Source organism: Cnephaeus nilssonii, assembly GCF_951640355.1.
Source record: "Cnephaeus nilssonii genome assembly, chromosome: 10".
NCBI lineage: Eukaryota > Metazoa > Chordata > Mammalia > Chiroptera > Vespertilionidae > Cnephaeus > Cnephaeus nilssonii.
Window position 1 is genome coordinate 13,394,769 of NC_137081.1, and position 19,498 is coordinate 13,414,266.

A 19,498-nucleotide genomic window follows, 5' to 3' on the forward strand; every position below is an offset into this window, starting at 1 on the left:
TCCAGAAGCACGAGATAATAATATGTGTTGTTTTAAGTCACAACATGATTGAAATTTGTTACAGTAGTAATTGGAAATTAATACAGAAGTCAAGAATGACTATAAGGCTTTTTCCTGGGGAGTAGTGCTCCTTTTTCCCAGCATGGGAGAGGCTGGGAGGCAAGTTTAGAAGAAGGCGAAGAGAAGCCTTAACTTGTTCTCTTCAGGCGGACTGCTGGTCATCTACGTGGGTATGCAGATGATGGGGTGTGGTCTCAGGGGCAGGTTGGAACGAGATGGAAATGTGGGAGCCACCAGCATATAAATGGTATTTAGAGACCTGGGGTTTTATACCCACGGAGAAAACATATTACATTAATTACGGAAGGACAGCTTATTAGCTTCCAAACTGAGACCACATGCAGTTATTCCCCCTCACTTCTTGCTGTTTAAATTAGAGTTATTCTCTTTTGAGTCACCAAGTGACATTTCAAAAGATAAGAAGCTGCCACTTTGGGAGGGGGAAAAAAAGCAACTTTAAGTATACTTAAAAAAACAACAACACACACCAAATTTCTGGACTGTTGCAGCATTTCTTTATTATTATTTTTTTGAAGACTACATGTGAGCTCATTTAACAGATTTAAACTCATAGTTTAATTTGGGGAAATTTCTGTGGGTATAAATGTTTAAGAATTTGCTTTGGAGCAGATAGATAACTAACTTTTGAAAGAACCAAACTCCCTTTTTCTGTGGGTATCAGTTGCTTCCTGCTGTTTTATCTCAAGGGCTTTGGTGACAGCTGAAAGTGAGCTTTGAAATTAAGGTTACATATTTTGTAAAGGCAACACACCTAGAGGAATCAATATAAAATCATACATCTCCTGAACATACGGGTCAAGGGTTCTCAACTAGGGAAGTTTTGCTCTTCCCAGAGGACGTTTGGCAATATCTGGAGACATTATTGGTTGTCATACTGGGGATTGGATGCTACTGGCATCTAGTGGATAGAGGCCAGGGATGCTTCGAAACATACCACAGTGCGCAAGACAGATTCTCCTCCCCCCCCCCCCCCCCCCCACTCCCACACATCTAAGATGAATGCAGCCTAAAATGTCAGTAGTGCTGAGGTTCAGAAAGCCTGTTCTTGAACTTGTAAACCTATAGGTTAAGAAAATGGGAATTATTATCTTTCTGTCCCTTGACATATATGCTGTTTCCCAAATAAATGTGCTTAAGCACTGAGGCAGCAGACTTTGTCCTTTGCTGGCCTGACTTAAGGACTACGATGTTGGTGCAGATGCCATCATTTTCATTTTGTGAGACGCTGGCTAATTTAATGTTAATCAGAATGGAAGGCAGAAAGAAGAGGTTGCTTGAGGTCTTAATTGAAATGGCTTTTTCTTTTCTTGGGCTAAGATAAAAGTGTTAAGTTTATTTTAGTTTTATATTTTTAGAAAAAAATTCATATTCTGTAAGCAGCTTTTATTTTGGACTGTTGATCCAGTGTTACTAACATTCTGACCTCTCTAGTCATGACTAGTTAAATACTGCCCTGATATAGTTATTTGCTTACTTCAGGTTAAAAAAAAATTCATCCGAAATGACTAATTGAAATTGCTTTGTTTATTTATTACTCCTTGGCACTGTTGAAATAGCATTGTGATTTTAACAAAATATTGAAGAGAAGCCTCCTTTTTGTCATTTGCTAGTTTAAGTAGGAGTCCAAGGAACAGCTGTAGGAGTGAGGAGATTTGTGCAACTCTTTCAAATCTTTTCATTCATAGAGTTTGCAATATAAACATTAATTACTAAATTGGTTAGAGATTTTGAGAAGCCTACATTATTTAATAGGATGTCGGGTACGCCTTGGTTCTCTGCCTTAAGATCAGGCCCCTAAGATGCTAGATACAGGTAGTAAATTAAAATCAGTAAATGTAAACTTTCTTTTTTTTTTTTTTTCAAAGACTTCTTACTGATTTTTAGAGAGAGAGGAAGAAAGAGGGGGAGAGAGAAACAGCAATGAGAGCGAAACTTAGGTCAGCTGCTTTCTGCACGCCCCCTACTGGGGATTGAGCCCACAACCTGGACATGTGCCCTTAAAATGAGGTACATGACAATGTATGTCTAAAAGCAGTGACAAGTTTGAAATATTAAAAGCAGTTAAGATAGTATGACTTCCAGAATATAGAAATGGACTTTTGGGAAATCAAAGACAACATTGTGTTGTTTCTTAAGAATTATATATATATATATATATATATATATATATATATATATATATATATATATTCGTGCATATAACCCTAGTGGTTTGCTGGAGAACTAACATCTTCATTTGCTGAGCATTCCTTTGTAATTTTAACACATACACAAGACATCTAAGAATGATGCTTTTGGACTTGAATTCTTTTGGGAGCATTTGTAGTGCATAATATATCTCTTGTGTTCCAAAGTGACACGGTTTAAATTGAAAATGTTATTTAAAAACCCAGTGAGTGGGTTATTTTGTACTGATTTTACAGTTTTTCCTACCCAATTATCGTAGTTTTCTCTTTTAAGGTATAACTATTTCAAACAGTAAGTTGTCTGCAGAATTTGAATTATATTCTCCTCCTTAGTTCTTTTGCCATAATTTTTTGTATCTTCAATATTCATTCACTTATTGACTCATTCTTTCATATGCTTAACCATTCACTTGTTCATTGTTTCTTAATTCACTTAATTCTTCAGTAAATGCTAACTAAAAGATGTCTCTATGTATGCCTTATATCTAACTGCCTATTCCACCTCTCCACTTGGATGCATAACGTGCATACCAAACGTAATAGATCCCAAACAGAAGTCCTGTATTTCCACTGACATCTCCTCCTCCTCCTCCAGTGTTCCTCACCTCATAGCTTGCATCTTCTGGTTATTCAGATCTAAAATTCTCGAGTTTTCCTTTCCTGCTCTATTTCATTCATAACCCATATCTGATCTGTAAGCAACTGCTGTTGACAATGCTTTTATTGTCTGCCCAGAATCTGACCACTTCTCATCAACTCTGCTATTATTAACCCAAGTCCAACTCACCATTAACTCCTACCTGGAGTATTGCAATAGTGTCTTAACTGGACCCTCTGCTCTCTCTTGCCCACCCTTTCCCCACCTTTACTCTCTTGTCAACACAATAGCCTGGAAGGCAGATCACATCACTCCTCAGCTCAAAATTCTTAGCAACTTTTTATTTCGATTAAGAGTAAAACATATTGAAATTTCAATACAGTGGCCTACAAGGTCCTACACAATTGACCCCTTGGACTGACTCCCCTTGATCCAAACTGGCCTTATTACTTTTCTTTAATGTACAAGTGTGCTCCTGCCTCAGGGTTTTTGTAAGTAGCTGCTCCTTGCCCGGAATTCTCTTTCTCCTGCACTCCCCAATCTTTGCTTAAATGCTGTCTTTTCAGAGTCCTTCTCTGTCCACCCTGTTTAATATTGCCATTTATCCATACAATATACTTACTAACTACCTTTGCCTCTTACCTACTTTATTCTTTTTTACCTATAGCATTTATTACCTTCTAACTTGCTTTAAATTTTTGTTGATTGTATTGCTTCTCTCTGCTGCTTGAAACATGGTAGACAGAAAAAGTATTTTTTTCTCCCCTTTTTTCTTTTATTGTCTAAGATTTTACACATGTCTCCCCCATCCCTTCCCAGCCCGGGCAAGCCCCCACCGCCCCAGTGTCTGTGTTCATTGGTTATGCCAATATACATGCATATGTCCTTTGGTTGCTCTCTAACCCCCTCTCCCCTACCATTTGTCTCTAGATTGATCTATTCTTGTAGAAAAATTATTTGTTGATTGAGTAAATGATTTTATACCTGATGCAGAAGCCAGTGAGGTAGCATGTAATCTGAGGAAATATATTCCAGAATACTATTATGTTTCTATGTCTCCAAGTTTCCATGCAATTCTGGGTTCTTATTTGGAAATAAAAATGGAGTTTTAATGGACCTAAAACATTCCATAGACATGGTGAGTCTATCATTTGCTTACCAAAATAGGCAGGATGTTCTGTGTAACGGTCAATATTCTAAATGTTAGTTTTAAAAATTAGGTGACTACAGGCTGAGTGGTTGGCATTTTGCAGAATTCTATGGAAGCTGAATGTTAGAGAAAATGAGGTCACGTCAATATTAGCTTTTCCACATCTAGCTTTGAGTAAAGTATGTACAGCACACATGATATTTGTTTTGAGTAAAATTGTGATACACAGCAATTGTGAACCTCTATGTCCAGGTGTTCCTTAATAGTGTTACTAGTGTTCCTGGGGAAGTCTGTTGGCACTTGTTTGTAAAATGGGAAAATCCACTTTTGTCTTGGCCTCCAATCTGAAAGTTACTCTTTCCATCCAAAAGGACAGAATGCAATCCATCCATGGTCATAGCTAAGGTCAGAAGTTAGAGCAAAGGACAGATCCAGACACAGCTGAGAACTCTGTAATCCATAGCTGGGTCCCTGTAGACCCAAAGAGGCTTCACCCCAGTAACACTCAACGCGTGGCACACAACTTGCCAAAAGTAATGAAGGGAAGCAAAGCCCTCTTAGGAATATCGCTGTCAAATAGCTGTGTATTTATGATGAACTGATAAGCAGATCCTAAACATTTTCTTCAAATGGAAATAACAGCTGGTATAGAGATCCCAACACAAAGCAGCTCTGGGCAAGAGCAGCATAAGATCCACCAAACAAGATCAAGACATCTTGAGAGAAGAGAGACCTGGCGTGGGCAGGTCTGCTTAGCTTCCCTTGGTTATCCATTTTCAGTAGCTTCTTAGTGAGGGAGAGCTGAAAATTAATATTTCCATTTACTCTATAGCATTTATGGTTTGCTGGATATAACAAGGCTCAAGTGAATTGTGTAATTACTGTATCATAAACCTCGTTTCGTATTCCAAGCTCATTCATTCTTGACTAATCCTTATGTGGTCTTCATAAAGATCCAAGTTAAAGAAGCTTCTTTTGCTCTAGGTAGGTATTTTTTAAAATAAAAAATTTTAAATACGTTTTTATTGATTTTTAGAGAGAGAGAGAGGAAGGGAGAGGGAGGGAAACATCGATCCGCTGCCTTCTGCACACCCCTTCCTGGGGATTAAGCCCGCAACCTGGGCGCGTGCCCTGACTGGGGAAATGAACTGGCAACCTCTCAGTGCGTGGGATGACACTCAACCAACTGAAAGACACAGGCCAGGGCTCTCGAGAGCTATCTGAGTGAGTCCACTGGGCTGTTGCAGCCAGCATCCCCAGGACCTGGGTGAGCAGACCAGGGAAGTCTCCTGGATCGCTGCCTCACGGAGGCTTTCTTCTTGCAGGGCAGTACTAACATTATATAAGCAACCATTTTTAAAAACTGCCCTGTAATGAGTCACAGACATTATGCATGGAGCTTGGTGTCATGTGCGTTCCAAAACTTACACCCTGTTTCTATTCTTTTATTTAAATTATTTAGTGGGTGTTCAATAATCCTGGCTGGGAAGAAAAAAATAGGTTCTCACTTTATGACAACAGTGTCAGCAGGGAGAGAAGCAGTCCTTGGAGTTGTGCAGTTCGGTGATGTAGGAATTGATGAGGAAAAAGAACAAGTGAATCACACCTCAGCCACTAGATTAATGCATCAAATTAAACGCTGCTATTCAGGAAGGCAGCAGAAAGGAACTGCTTCCATGGCAACTGTTGTCATAGTTGTATTTTTATTCGTCCTTCGGAAAATATATGAAAGCTAAATAATAGAGCTGTAGTGATACTTGTAATGCTTTACCCATTTTCAAATAGCAAGAGCTCTGAAGGCTTATGATTTCATCTCTCTTTTGAGTTGGCATTGTCGGTTTAATATCCAGCAAACATTAATCATCAGGGATAAATTTATAGAAGACGGTCCGCGTAAACGTCCAAAGATGTGTTGTCAGTGGATGTGTATTGTTACAGAGTTCTCCTGGGTTGCTAAGCGATCACTAAGGAAGATATTAGTGTGACCCTTTAGGGCTCAAAGACCACCCCCCCCTTCCCCAAATAATATTAGATATAACTTCTCTTCTTTGGCTGCCTGTGAGGAATGTAAAAAATGAAATTTTACTACAGCGAACTCATGATTTATTCATCGGAGTATCTGTTCGGATTGCCAATGCCATTATTCTTTCTCTGCAGTGCCTGTCTTTTGTCTGTATCAAACTTTGAGAGCACTTCAAACTGAGGGTAGTTAAGGAGGAAGATGAAACTGGTTTCTTTTTAAAATTGGTTTCTTTAGAAAAGGGCCCTTATAAAAGATTTGGGCAGATGTTAAAATTCAACACGCCATCCTTTTTTTTTCTGTGTCATCAGCTCGGATAATTGAATGTTGGCCAGATTTCTTTTCGAGTCGGAGTCCTATCTTTCTCGGCGAGGCTGGCACGGGGAACAAGGTCACAGGATGACCTGCGCGGTTTGCGGAGATGCTGATGCCCGCGGCCCCGGCTGATGTGTCGGTGTTGCGTCTGTCATCTCCGGCAAGGCTGGGACTCCGGCTTCCCAGTGGAGGGCTAAGGGATAGATTGATTAGCAAAATACACTGGTGTCTGGGGGGCTTGCATGTGTTCCCGTGACTTATTGATCTGGCGAAGTGCTTTATTTTATAATAAACTGCCATGTTTTCATTCTTACCACAATCCAAAACGTAGTTAATGCTCCAGAATGGAGGGCGCCGGGGTTTTCCTTTAAAAGCATGTTTCTTAAGTCTCTGTTAATTAGCTAACACTTAGAAACCCTTTGAAATTTCATTCTATTCCATCAGTCCCACAGCTATCTGAATTCTATCCCTTAACGCTGAGAAAAACTTCTCCAGGAAGCTTTCCCTCGCTCTCTCCGGCCCTCACATTCTTGCTCCTCAAATTTAAATGCGTTTGTTACCCAGACCATACCCTTGTTAATATTAGGGTAATTAATCATGCTTAAATTGCATGTGGCATCTTTACAAATAATATTTATTATTATTATTAAATTGAAGTATTGTATTTCCTACTTTTTGTGGTCTCTCATCTCCTTTCCCCTAACCAGGTTATACACTTTTGGATATAAATACTAATTCTTCTATATCTTTACATTTGCCACCGTATCTCACACAGGCAGGGGTTCAGTTGCCAGTTTGTTACTGGGTTAACCAATAATCCTGTTTATTGGAGCATGCTGGAAGGAAACGTGATGATGATATTCTCTCCTACATGCTATCTATTTAAATTCATCTTGGGAAGAATGTTCAGCAAATTACCTTAATTTGCAAAATTGCCTTTATCTCACATTTGCAGCTGTTCCACGTCTCAGGAAAATGATTCATATTATTTTAAAGACATGACGACTTGAACAAGGTCAAAGCATAATACCTGATGGTAATTAGCAATGAAAAACATAAAATTTGCAAATTTTGCAGAGGATAAATGCACATTGGATTTTCTAGGAGGTGATCAGCTATATTGAAAATTAATTTTTAAGGTGGAGCTGACTGATAACATTTCCAAAACGTTAACAGAGTTTCTTCTTTTTTTTCCCTTTCTCCTTCTACTTTACCACCCACCCCTTCCCAAATGATTGAGTTCCTTCTATGTGGCCAACCTTTTCTAGGAACTTTTATCCCATTATTATATAATTTAATCCTCACACACATCCTACTGGCAAGTTATTATTATTTATATTTCAGTGACCAGGAAACATTGAAGTTTAAGGATGTCTGGTGTGAACTTGGCATTTTTCTCACTGAGCTGAAGCAAATACCTCATCTTTCTTCCTTTGATGTGTGACATTCGATAAAAACATCATTTAACCTCTCGGTGTCTTGAAAAAAAAATTATTTTTAAATAAAAGGGTCATAAAAATATTTACCCAACTTAACTTCATGGGGTGCTGTATTATTCTGGATAATTGGATAATGAAAACACAGGAAACATAAAGCATTATTATTTTTATCATATGAGAGATTGATCACATTGGTGATTACCAATGTGCACATTTAGAATAAGGAATTAGAACGAGATTAACATAATTAAAAATAGTCTATTGATGTTTTCTGTTAGATTTTAAAACTCCCAAGATAAAGTCACGTATTTGAGTTTTTGCATTGCACAGACAGATCCACAAGCTGGACTTTTATGTTTTTCCAGCTTTGGAGGGATAGATCCAGACTAGCCATTTATAGAAAAGCCTATATGATCTGAAGAAAGTGACGTGTTTTTCTCAAACGTATTTCAATGTAAACGTGACAGTCTAATTCCTATTGGGACTTAATTACTTGGGTCACTGGGTTCTCTGTCTCCTGTTTTCACACGAAGAGAGAAACGCGCTGTGCAGCCGAGTGGGCCGCGCCTCCCGGCGCAGCTCCTTTCTTCCTCGGCGCAGCCCTTTCAAACAAAGCCGCTCCTTCCAGCGTCTGCCGCCGTTCCCCTCCTCCCTCCTCCGACGGTGAATTTCCAAATCTGCCTTCTCTGAAGCCCCATAAAATGTCCTGAATCTCAAAAGAAGGCGGTGTCTGAGATTCCGGGAACGTTTCCCACTGTATTTTAAGAAAAAGGGGTAGAAACTCTTGAAATGTCTGTTGAAAAAAAAATCATTAAGAGGAGGAGAAAACACCATCAGCAGAGAGATAAAGGGAGGGAACAAGACTTCCTGTAACAGTGATGGTGTGTACACACACACACACACACACACACACACCCATCCACACACAATCGCAACGTATCTATTTGATTTTTGAATGAACACAGAATTAGCAATATTATCAAAGCAATAAGGGAAATGAAAAACAGGGAAAAAAATTGCCTATAGTCTCCCTAGTCACCAACTATGTCATGTTTTCCTTTTTCCACGATTCCTTCCAGCGGAGGACTTCGGGTTGTGTTAATACAGGCGTCTAACACTGCAGCATTTAAAAAGAAATGTGTCCTTATTGTGGAAAGTGTCACGGATGCCCCCTTTTTTCTCCATCGCAGTATCGCAGCATTTGCTCTCTCCAGCACCTTCTTTCCTTGGAAATCCATGGCCCTCTTCTTGAGGAAGAACTCGAACCGTCCGCCTACGTCCGCTTGACAGCCACCGCGGCTGCTGCCTCCATAGGAAAGCGTTTTCTTGTCTTATTGAGAGGCCACCCCGGCTGTGTTTCCTTTGTTACTTAATGAGTGTCTCCTTAAATAAAGGGGATGCGTCTGAAGAGCAGGGAAACCCTTCCTACATGTTTCTCTGTTGCACAAACCGTGTCCATTGGAGAGCATTCTAAAGTAAAATGTATGCTCCGAGGATGCTGAATTGTACAAACCTCAATTCAAGTTGCTCACTTTCTCCTGAATTATGAAATTCAGTCTCAGAACATTTTCTGAAATCTGGGAAAGCATAAACTTTTCATTTCCTGTAGTTAGTTCCAGTTATCTGCCTGCTTCAGAGAACTCGCACGTCCCTGCCAGGCAGTAAAGAGGACTGATGGAGCGCTCATTATGTGTGAAACACTTTTGCATGCAAACATGTCCCCTGCAAATGCCTGCTTTATCTTTTTTATAAGTAGGTAGTCATCTTTTTTTCCCTCTTGTTTTCATCTTCATATTAAAGTCAACTTTCTTAGAATATAAGTCCCAAGAAGACAGAACTGTGTCTGTTCAGGGTATATAATGCACCTTACCCAAAGCTGGGCATATCCGATGGCTTCACAGCATGACATGGCTTCATAAGAGGCAAAACTAGTCTAAGCAGAGGAACCTAACAGTCTTCTAAACTTAATTTATTATGATACCATTTAGGTGCCATCTACTCACAGGAAAAAACAGAACAACAAAAGCACATTGTTAAAGATGTGTGAATCGTTCTTCAGTGGAGGAGGTTTGTGTATATAATTGCGTTCAGTTGTTTTTGTTTGTAGAGCTCCCGTAATTTCCCCGTGCCAGATTCTGAGTCAAAAGAAAAATATCGAAGTGCTTAGGCAACAGCTGTTCTCAGCCCTTCAGGGCGGTAATTCTGAGCCTAGGGCTGCGCATATTCCTATCGTGAAATGACTCTGACTGTAAAACCCTGCGTTCTCCACGGCGCGGGTGCAGCGACTGTCCTTGCAAAGCCAGGTGTTAATCATCAAGCCCGTTCAACGGATCTTGGAGGAGAAAGTAACGTGTTATGACCGCATGCATGTTCATGAACTCATCTCCAAAGTATTCCTATGGTCTGGCTCCGTATTACTGAACACGTTTCTGAACTCTGTTGCCTAGTTCCTTTTTTTTTTTTTTTTGTAAAAGAAAAGCAGTACTCAAGGTAGGCTTTGTATTTCAGTGAGTGGCAGTGATGCTGATCAGAGAGTCAACAACGCTATTTATTAAACCGTGTTGTGGCTGTACGTTATAAAATTCTCTGCTCATCTCGGCCATTCTTCTAATCTTTCTGTCATTTGGAAGAAGTGGGTTAATAAGAAGTAAAAACAAATAACATTAAAAAATATAATTTGTTAAAAAACAATGATGAGGACTCATTTACTTGATTTGAGAACATCTTTAAAATGGACAGTTATCAAAACTGGATAATGTTTTGTTAAAGAAGAAAATGATCCATTGGTATGGAATAGCTGAGGATCCAGAAGTGAAAAGCTCATTTGAGCATGTCAGGACAGCAGACCTCACAGAATGACAGGGAAAAGTAGCCTTTGTCAGGCATTTATTTTGATACAGAGAGGAACTGGTACTCTGTGCACAAATGCAGAATGTGTAGCAATGGAAAGAGAAACAGAATGTAGGAAAAATAACACATACCACTGTACTGAGATTACTAAAAATGAATACAGATATATTAGATGAACATACTAATTCCATTGGATGTATGTGCAAGGAAGATGCATGCTTGAGGAAATCTTAAATCACTTTATAGGAAATGTGCTGCCTGTTAGTGTTAAAGTAAATTAAAATATTATAACATTTTTACGATAAATGTAATATAACCAGATTCCTCTCCTCCCCTCCCCGCTCCCCCCCCCCCCCCCCCCCCCCCGCCCAGTGGAGAAACAGGAAGGTTGTCGATGGCATTGTAATTGTTTCAGTTGTGGAGAGGAACCTGTCAATAGGTTTGAGTCATAATGTTATTGTTATTGATGATGACGATGACAGTGATGATAACGACATGTGCCTGCACTGTGCTAAGTGGGGGATGTTTAGAGGAAAGCTTGCTACCTTGCCACACGTATGTATTTGTGATCAGACACGCCACTGAGCATGTCTCACAAAGCCCCACTGTCCAGCCCTCCTTTTTAGAGTCATTGTTTGTCATTTCCTCCAAAAGCCAGGAAACCACAGGCTATGACATTGCGGGGGAAAGATCAACCAAAGGACTTGTCTGCATACATATAAGCATAACCAATGGACACAGACACCAGGGGGGTGAGGGCATGAGCGGGGGTGGGGTGAAGGGGGGGTAAGGGGAGGATTAAGGACACATATGTAATACCTTAATCCATAAAGAAAATTTAAAAAAAGGTTTTTCCTCCCCCCTATTTCTTTTTCAGTCAGTTTTTCTAAATGTTTCCCCCCACACCTGAATGTCTTCTCCTGGCAGGTGGATTCTTAATCATATTTTGAAATTTTGTTCAAATCGCAGCGTTCAGGGAGCCTTGGTCCCTGTGGCTCTTAGACACACAGGGAGGCCAGCAGCTCCCTGGCATCTCCGGAGCCTGATGCGTCCTTGAGCACAGAGGCTGTGTCCTGACCGTCTTTACACACAGATTGGGACTGAACATGTGTGTGCGTGGAACAAGTGACCGGAAAAACAAAGGGAAATCCCAATATTAATATTATTTTCTAGCTCTTTCATTAAATTCTGTTAAGCTGAATCTTGTCACATTGACTTGCTATAAACCTACTTAGCAATGATCAAACTGTATAACTCCCAACAGTTCTATACAATGGGATAAGCAATCACCACTTGGCTGCTTCATTTTGCAACAGGGTTTTGTTGGGGTTTGTACTTGTCTCGTTGGTTATGTGCTCCAAAATGAGGCTTTTACTGGGTCACTGTCAGATGTTTCTTAGTATTTTTATAAAGATGCGCAAGGAGGTACATTTGCCATCACTTTTAGGTCAGGGTGCTATTTTTTAAACATATATTTTTATTGATTTCAGAAAGGAAGGGAGAGGGAGAGAGAGTTAGAAACATCAATGATGAGAGAGAATCATTGATCTGCTGCCTCCTGCACGCCCCTCACTGAGGATCAAGCCCACAACCCAGGCATGTGCCCTGACCAGGAATTGAACTGGGACCGTTAGTTGATGCTCAATGGAGGCACGCTGACTGGGCAAGGTCAGAGTGCTATTACTGAACTCTTCTCTGCTATTTAGTATTCCTAAGAGAAAATATGCGTAAGGACCTATCTTATTCTTCAGGAAGTAAGTTGTGTGTGTGTGTGTGTGTGTGTGTGTGTGTGTGTGTGTGTGTGTTTAGGCTTTGGGGATCCAGAGCTAAAAAATCTCTTCTTGTACAAATTATTCATCAACATAAAAACCTTCATGCAAAAGTTAGTGCCTTAAGACACAGAATCCATTTAGATTAAAGACTATATATGAATGGATTAGAGAGACAGAGGTTCTTCTGCAAATGATAGAGCCCACACTCGACAAGACAGAAATTTCTCACGTAGTTGTCTGGGTGTGGGGAAGCCCAGGTCAGGTACGATGACCCTGTTTTGCATGGCTGTTTGGGGTTGGACATGCTATCACCACGGTGTTTGGGATTCAGGCGCCTTTCCACTGCTTTGTGTTTAAAATTTCGTGATTGTTCATTTTCTTTTCATTTTATTTCTTGATTATTATGGCGTGACTATCTCATCAGCAGTTGTGCTTGACAAGAAGTCGTGGTTTACAGTATTTTATAGTTTTGGCATGACAGAAGTCTTGACAATAAATATTTGCTTAATTAATGGAAAGTTCAGATATTCCGGGGAAGGGTCATTAATCTGCAACTATTTGCAAGATGCTTGTGATGTGAGATGTGGCGCTCATGGCCCAGGGCCAAATTGGGAGCGCACCTGCCTGTGGGGGGAGGTACAAATAAAGTTTTCCGAAGCCTTGAGGATGAAGAGTTCATTTTCATTTAAGCTGGGGAAGCAGAGCTTCCTTGAAGGAGAGTAGGGTTTCAATAATCGGAAATGGAGGAGGAGGGGAATGAGGAACATGGCGTGTTGGGGGAGGGGGGAGTGGAAGGTGTCTGCTTGTTAACACTTCTCCCATGATTTGTGACACCCGCTGTGTTTTAGGACTGAAAGCTGGAGGAAGGATATTTTTGAGTAGGGGAGGGGGAGGAGGGGATGAATGTTTATCCTTGTCCTGTTTTTCCTCTGATAGGGTGACAAAGGAGAGTTTTATCTTGGATAATACTTTGGCAATACTTTATTGATTTGTTCATTTACATCACTGAAGATGATTCTGTGAGCTATGCTAATCTTTAACATCTAGTACATATGATTTGTGTTTAGATGAGATTATCTTTATTTGAATTAAGGCACAATAATGACAATATTTGTAAACGTGTGACTTGTAAAGGGGGACCTAAACGCTCAGTCTTGGCAAAGGGCCTGGTTCTAAGTGCTCCTGAAGCTGAAAGGTTGTGCCCTCCCATTTTACTGTCCCGTTCTGCTGATACATCTTTTAGAGAAAGTTCCAATTCCTGATGAGGAGCAGAGAGCTGACATGGTTTTTCACTTAGGTGTGCAGAAAGAATTGGTTAGCTTTGTGCACAAAGTAGGCTGAAATCAAGCTTTAATTAGTCAGACTTTTGCATAATTCATCACGGTCACTTTGTAAGTCCAGCTGAATATACTCTTGATTTTTATCATGATGTGTTTATTTTAAAGGACTCACTGACTTTCAGTTAGTTTCTTGATGCACAAATACTCAGGTCTTCCAAGTACAGCCGTGACAGTGCACCCAGTCTCGTTTTAAAGAAAAATACATTGTTACATAAGGATCCGTAAAGAAGTGAATCAATCAATCTGTAAGGAAGTTCTTATTAAATATCATTCTTGTTATTGATATAATCAGCTTTAAAGACAGGAAAGTAAACTAAGGACTTACTCTGTCTTTTTTGGATCCATAGGCTGTCCATCTGGCCCAGGCAAGCTTCCAGATTCAGGCCTTCGGCTCCAGGTTTATTCTTGACCTCACACTGAACAAGTAAGTATTTAGTCATAATCCTGTTAAGCAAGTGCAATAAAATTTCACTTCATGGTAAGGGTTCAGTCAAAATATTGACACTGATAAGATGTCATATAACACTTCAAGAAAAACATAAAAAGTCTAAAGTTAATTATTTTTTCTTTTCCTGGAAGAAGAGGCATTTAACATTTAGCTTGTTAAGTATCTCAAGTACACTACTTAGAGAGTAAGATTTCAAATGAAATACATATCTGAAGTAAAGCTAGTTAATTAAATGTTAACTATAATCATTATTATATACAGGAAGCATGATAAATTACTGACTCAAGTATAACATTTTCTTCCAATTTACCTTACATTATACAATTCTCATATTGTATTGCAATTATGAATAAACAAAGAAAAAGATGACTTGCAAATATATTGAGAAGATTCTTTGCTTTGTAATTTGCACTCATATGGGTCTTTTCAAATTTTTGGTCCTGATAAAAATTTACCTGGTTTTTCTCTGAGCATTTTAAGTTTATGTTGATACTTAAATGCTGTTTTCTAAGTTGGAACTCATTGGCACAGATGTCTTTCTACAAAACATGGGCAAGAGCTGTTGACAAAAGCAGTGAGCTTTCTTTGGTGAAAGGGATTTCCTGTATGGGTGTCTTTAGTTTAAGAAGCTCCCACAGTATTTTAAACTATCATCAGTATTTTGACCAGGACTGCACCTTTGCCAAAAAATACCATGTAATGCTATCAGACACTATAATGTAGGTGACCACAATCAATATCAGATAAATTGCAAAGGATTCTAAAAAAGAACTATTAAATTTCTTGTATGCCAAATTCTGTGAACACTGCAGAAAAAAATGCAGAGTCAGCTTAGGTGCTCCTTACTCAAGTGTTATTGCAGCTTTAAGTCAGAATGAATCAGCAAAACTCAGAACTTCCTTTGTTAAAGGTACTGCAGGTTTCCCTTTTTGAGTCTGCTGAGCATTGGTTGAATTCCTTTCCACCGCCTGTGTCAGCACTGTGCCTGCCTAAGACATTTGTCTTGCCAAATCTTAGACTGTGTTGAGAAGCGAACTATGGCTAAATTTAGTGTTTTTGTCCTCTATTCCTTTAATTCTTACTGCAATGGAGACTGTCGTTGCAGACTGTAGCGTGGCATTAGCAATCAACATTGCTAATGAGTTGGTTGAGGCTGATGGCCACAGTAGAACCTCCCAATCAAATGACTGAGGAAGGGTCATGTAGGATGTCCAGGGTATGTACAAGTCTGGAAACATATCAGTAGGTTACTTATCACTGATATTTGACGTGCAAAGGAACCAAGTTGAGCACCTGCTATGAGCAATCCTTGCCTTTAGGATTATAGTTTAGTTGGGGAAGCTCATCAGATTAATATAATTTTTGATGAGTGAAATTTGCTGTACTAGAGATAAACGTGGAATGCTATGGTATATGTACTAGAGGAGATAGTGTGTGCTAAGTAGGCAAGGCCAGGGAGCAGTGTGGTATGTTAAAGGAGAATGAGTCGTTTGTTGAACTTCATGGTAAATTATAAGACTGAGGCAAGGGAAATGAGTCAGAAGAGGTGGGCTAAGAGACAACTCAAGTCTTGGAAGATCTTGTATGTCATGCTCAAGTGCTTGTCCATTATCTCCTAGACTGTGAAAAATGAAGGGGAATAAACAGAAGTTCAATTCTCATTAAGTGTTGAGGGATACAGTGAGGGAATGCAATAAATACATATCTACAAATGAATCTGAAAACCAAACGAACGAGAAATCTAATGAACAAAATAAGCTGATGAATAAAATAGAACCAGAAGCATGAAAACATGGAACAGACTGATGAATCTCAGAGGGAATCGAGGTGGGGGAGTGTGGGAAGAAATTAATCACAGGTAATATATACATTACCTGTGGACACAAACAATAGGGTAGTGAAGGCCTGGGGTGGAGCAGGAACCAGGTGGAGAGGGGCAATGGAGGGAGAAAGGGAAAGATCTGTAATACTCTCAACAATAAAGATAGAAAAAAGTAAGTAGATGCAGTGGGAGTGAGGCCACAAGAGGTCTAATCATGTGGCATCTCCCCTATGCAGATTTCTGAGCCATCTGAGGACAACACAGGTGTGCGAAATGACCTGGAGACAAGGGAATTGTACTTTATAAACGTATGACATGTGTTGACCAGGGTGGGTGTCTGGTTTAACTAACTTTCAATGTCTGGGATTAACTAAAAAGTCTGATCCACATTAGAATAAACTTAAAGAGTCAGAGAAATTAAAAAAAATATTTTTATTGATTTCAGAGAGGAAGGGAGAGGGAGGGAGAGAAACATCAATGATGAGACTCATTGATCGGCTACCTCCTGCATGCCTCCGACCAGGAATCGAGCTTGCAACCTGGGCTTGTGTCCTGACCGGGAATTGAACCATGACCTCCTGGTTCATAGGTCGAGGCTCAACCACTGAGCCACACTGGCTGGGCCAGAGAAATTTTTAATCAGTCACGGAGGAACCAAAAGAGCTTCGGAGGAAAGAGGAATCTCATTCCTATTATTGGGTGGACATTGCCACATGATTAACAACAATTTTATTTTTTTAAATATATATTTTTATTGATTTCAGAGAGGAAGGGAAAGGGGGAGATAGAAACATCAATGATGAAAGAGAATCATTGATGGGCTGCCTCCTGCATGCCCCACACTGGGGATCGAATTCACAACCCAGGCACGTGCCCTGACTGGGAATTGAACCATGATCTCCTGGTTCACAAACCAACACTCAACCACGGAGCCATGCCAGCCGGGCTATTTACATCAATTTAAAATCACTGGAGGAGGGAAAAGGCAAAAGGTATATGATAAGTATATGGGCTCAGTGAAGGAGTGAAAGCATAGAGAGGTTAACCGATTGCTGGCGGATCACGAGCATTCTCGTGTTTCATGTTACACGGTGTTTTATATAAATGTGAAAGGCACACCTTAAAATTAAATACCCATTGCATTTCGAAGTTGTTTATTACATGTTCTTACAAGCTAATATCTTTTTAAAGTATGATACTTTGTAAAACGTTTTTTGTACTCGTTCAATAGAAACTTATCTGGCCACTGGGTAAAGCTAGCAATAAAACTACTGGTGCGCAATGTGCTAAAATAAACTAATCAAAGTGGTGACCATAGAATCTAAATGGCTAATGTCCTCACCAGGCCTGGACCATCAGCTTGGGAAAATTACCTTGATGCGAGTTCCTGAGAGGAAAGTCTTTTTCCGTTTGTGTTCTCCTAGATTGAACAGGGGAGGCCTTGGCTTGCTGAGGCATCTTATGGCAGAGGTGTGGGTTTTATTTATTTCTTCCTCGAACACTGAGTGAACATCTGCTCTATGCCCATGGCTGCTGTAGGTGCTGATGCTGCTGGGAACAAGATAGACCAGGTCCCTACCTCCCCTGATGGAGCATCATTCCAGGGGAAAAGGCAGATGGTGAACCGCTAAATAAAGACAAGTGCATTGAAGGACATACAGCTGGGCTATGTAATGGAGAGGGACTGTAGGTTGGGGCGGCTAATGTTATTTAAATGTCACAGAAGCCAGAAGGTCTGTCTGAGGAGGGGCAGTGAGCTGAGACCTGATTGTCAAAGAAGAGCCACCCCATGCAGCTGGAAGGCTAAGGATACCTCACAGCTGGGACAGTAAGACAGCAAGTGTTGAGGAGAATATGGAATGTTCAAGAAGGACAGAGGCAAGTGTGACTGGAGTGCAGTGGGGCCGAGGGGATGGTAAGAGACTGAGGAGACAAGACCAGAGAGGAACCAGGAAGCCAGAACATTGTCCATGGTGAGGCATTTGGGTGGGAAGGCATTGGGCAATAAGCATGGATGCCATGCCATCATTTTATTTGGCTCAAAAGGTCTTAATTGTGGCCTTCGAGGACCTTCGGTCATATTCCTTTTAGGGTACCCTCCTTTTCAATTTTGTTTTGTTGTGTTTTTTTTCCCCCCTCTGGAATAACCATTGTTTCAAGTTACAGAAGGTTTAAAAAGGATTAGGAGATGAATAATTCTTTTATTTATTTATTATATTTTATTGATTTTTTACAGAGAGGAAGAGAGAGGGATAGAGAGTTAGAAACATCGATGATAGAGAAACATCGATCAGCTGCCTCTTGCACAACCCCTACTGGGGATGTGCTCGCAACCAAGGTACATGCCCTTGACCGGAATCGAACCCGGGACCTTTCAGTCCGTAGGCCGACGCTCTATCCACTGAGCCAAACCGGTTTCGGCGAGATGAATAATTCTTAATTTTTATCGATCCTTTGAAATCCTGGTGGGGGTGGGGAGGGATCTGAGGATTGTCTTCCCTATGTGTATGATTGGAATTATGCCATAGCCCGTATTACCTGTAATTAAATTTGCTGGTGTCTTCAGCAAATGTGTATTGGGAATAACTGTGATCAGAGCCATGTCATGGTTGAAAGCACAGGTTCTGGAGTCAAACAGACCTAGGTTTGAATCTGGGGCTGCCATTTACTTACTTTGTGACCTTGGGCAAGTTTCTTAGTTTTTTATAATAACAGCATGAGATATAGTTCACATGCCATAAAATTCCCTCCTTTGAAGTGGTTCTTATTATATTAGGAGTTGTGCAATTATCACCACCATCTAATTCCAGAACATTTTTTGTTGCCCCCAAAAGAAACCTTGTACCTACCTGTAGCAGCCACTCCTCAGTCTCCTTCCCCCCAAGCCTCTGGCAACTACTCATTTACTTTCTGTCTCTAAGGTTTCGCTTATCCTGGACATTTTATATAAATAGATTTATATGACTTTTGCTTTGTGACTGACTTATTTTATTAGCATAATGTTTTCAAGGTTCACCTATGTTGTAACTGAATAATTTCTCATTGTATAAATATACAGGGTGGAGCAAAAGTAGGTATAAGTGGAAAATAATACAATAATTAATAAATAATAATGTAAGACTAAACTTCATGTTTCACGTACTCACAACTGTAAACCTATTTTTTGCCCCACCCTGTAATTTTCTTAAGCTTTAGTGTCCTTCCTAAGCTGTAGGTTATTGTAAGGATTAAATGAGATAATGTGTGGTACTTACACATGCCTACTAATTGGAAGGACATGTTCAATGTTGTGGACTGAATGTGTCCTTCTAAAATTCCTGTTTTGAAACCTTAACACCTTAACTCCCAACATAACTATTTGGAGGTAGAGCCTATAAGGAGGTAGTTAAGGTTCAGTGAGATCATAGGGTCAAGCCATGATCTGATAGGATTAGTGTTCTTATAAGTAGAGACACCAGAGAGCGCTCCCCCTCCTCT

At 40.1% G+C, this 19,498-nt stretch overlaps 1 protein-coding gene across 2 annotated transcripts in view; it reads left to right on the forward strand.

The window, feature by feature from the left end:
- The window catches only part of ADAM23 (ADAM metallopeptidase domain 23), a 153,277-nt gene that overhangs the window by 22,353 nt on the left and 111,426 nt on the right, over positions 1-19,498 (forward strand). For both annotated transcript variants that reach the window (XM_079781845.1, XM_079781846.1), the window contains exon 3: positions 14,099-14,175. In XM_079781845.1, the coding sequence (XP_079637971.1) occupies positions 14,099-14,175 (77 nt within the window). The remainder of the gene's footprint in view (positions 1-14,098; positions 14,176-19,498) is intronic.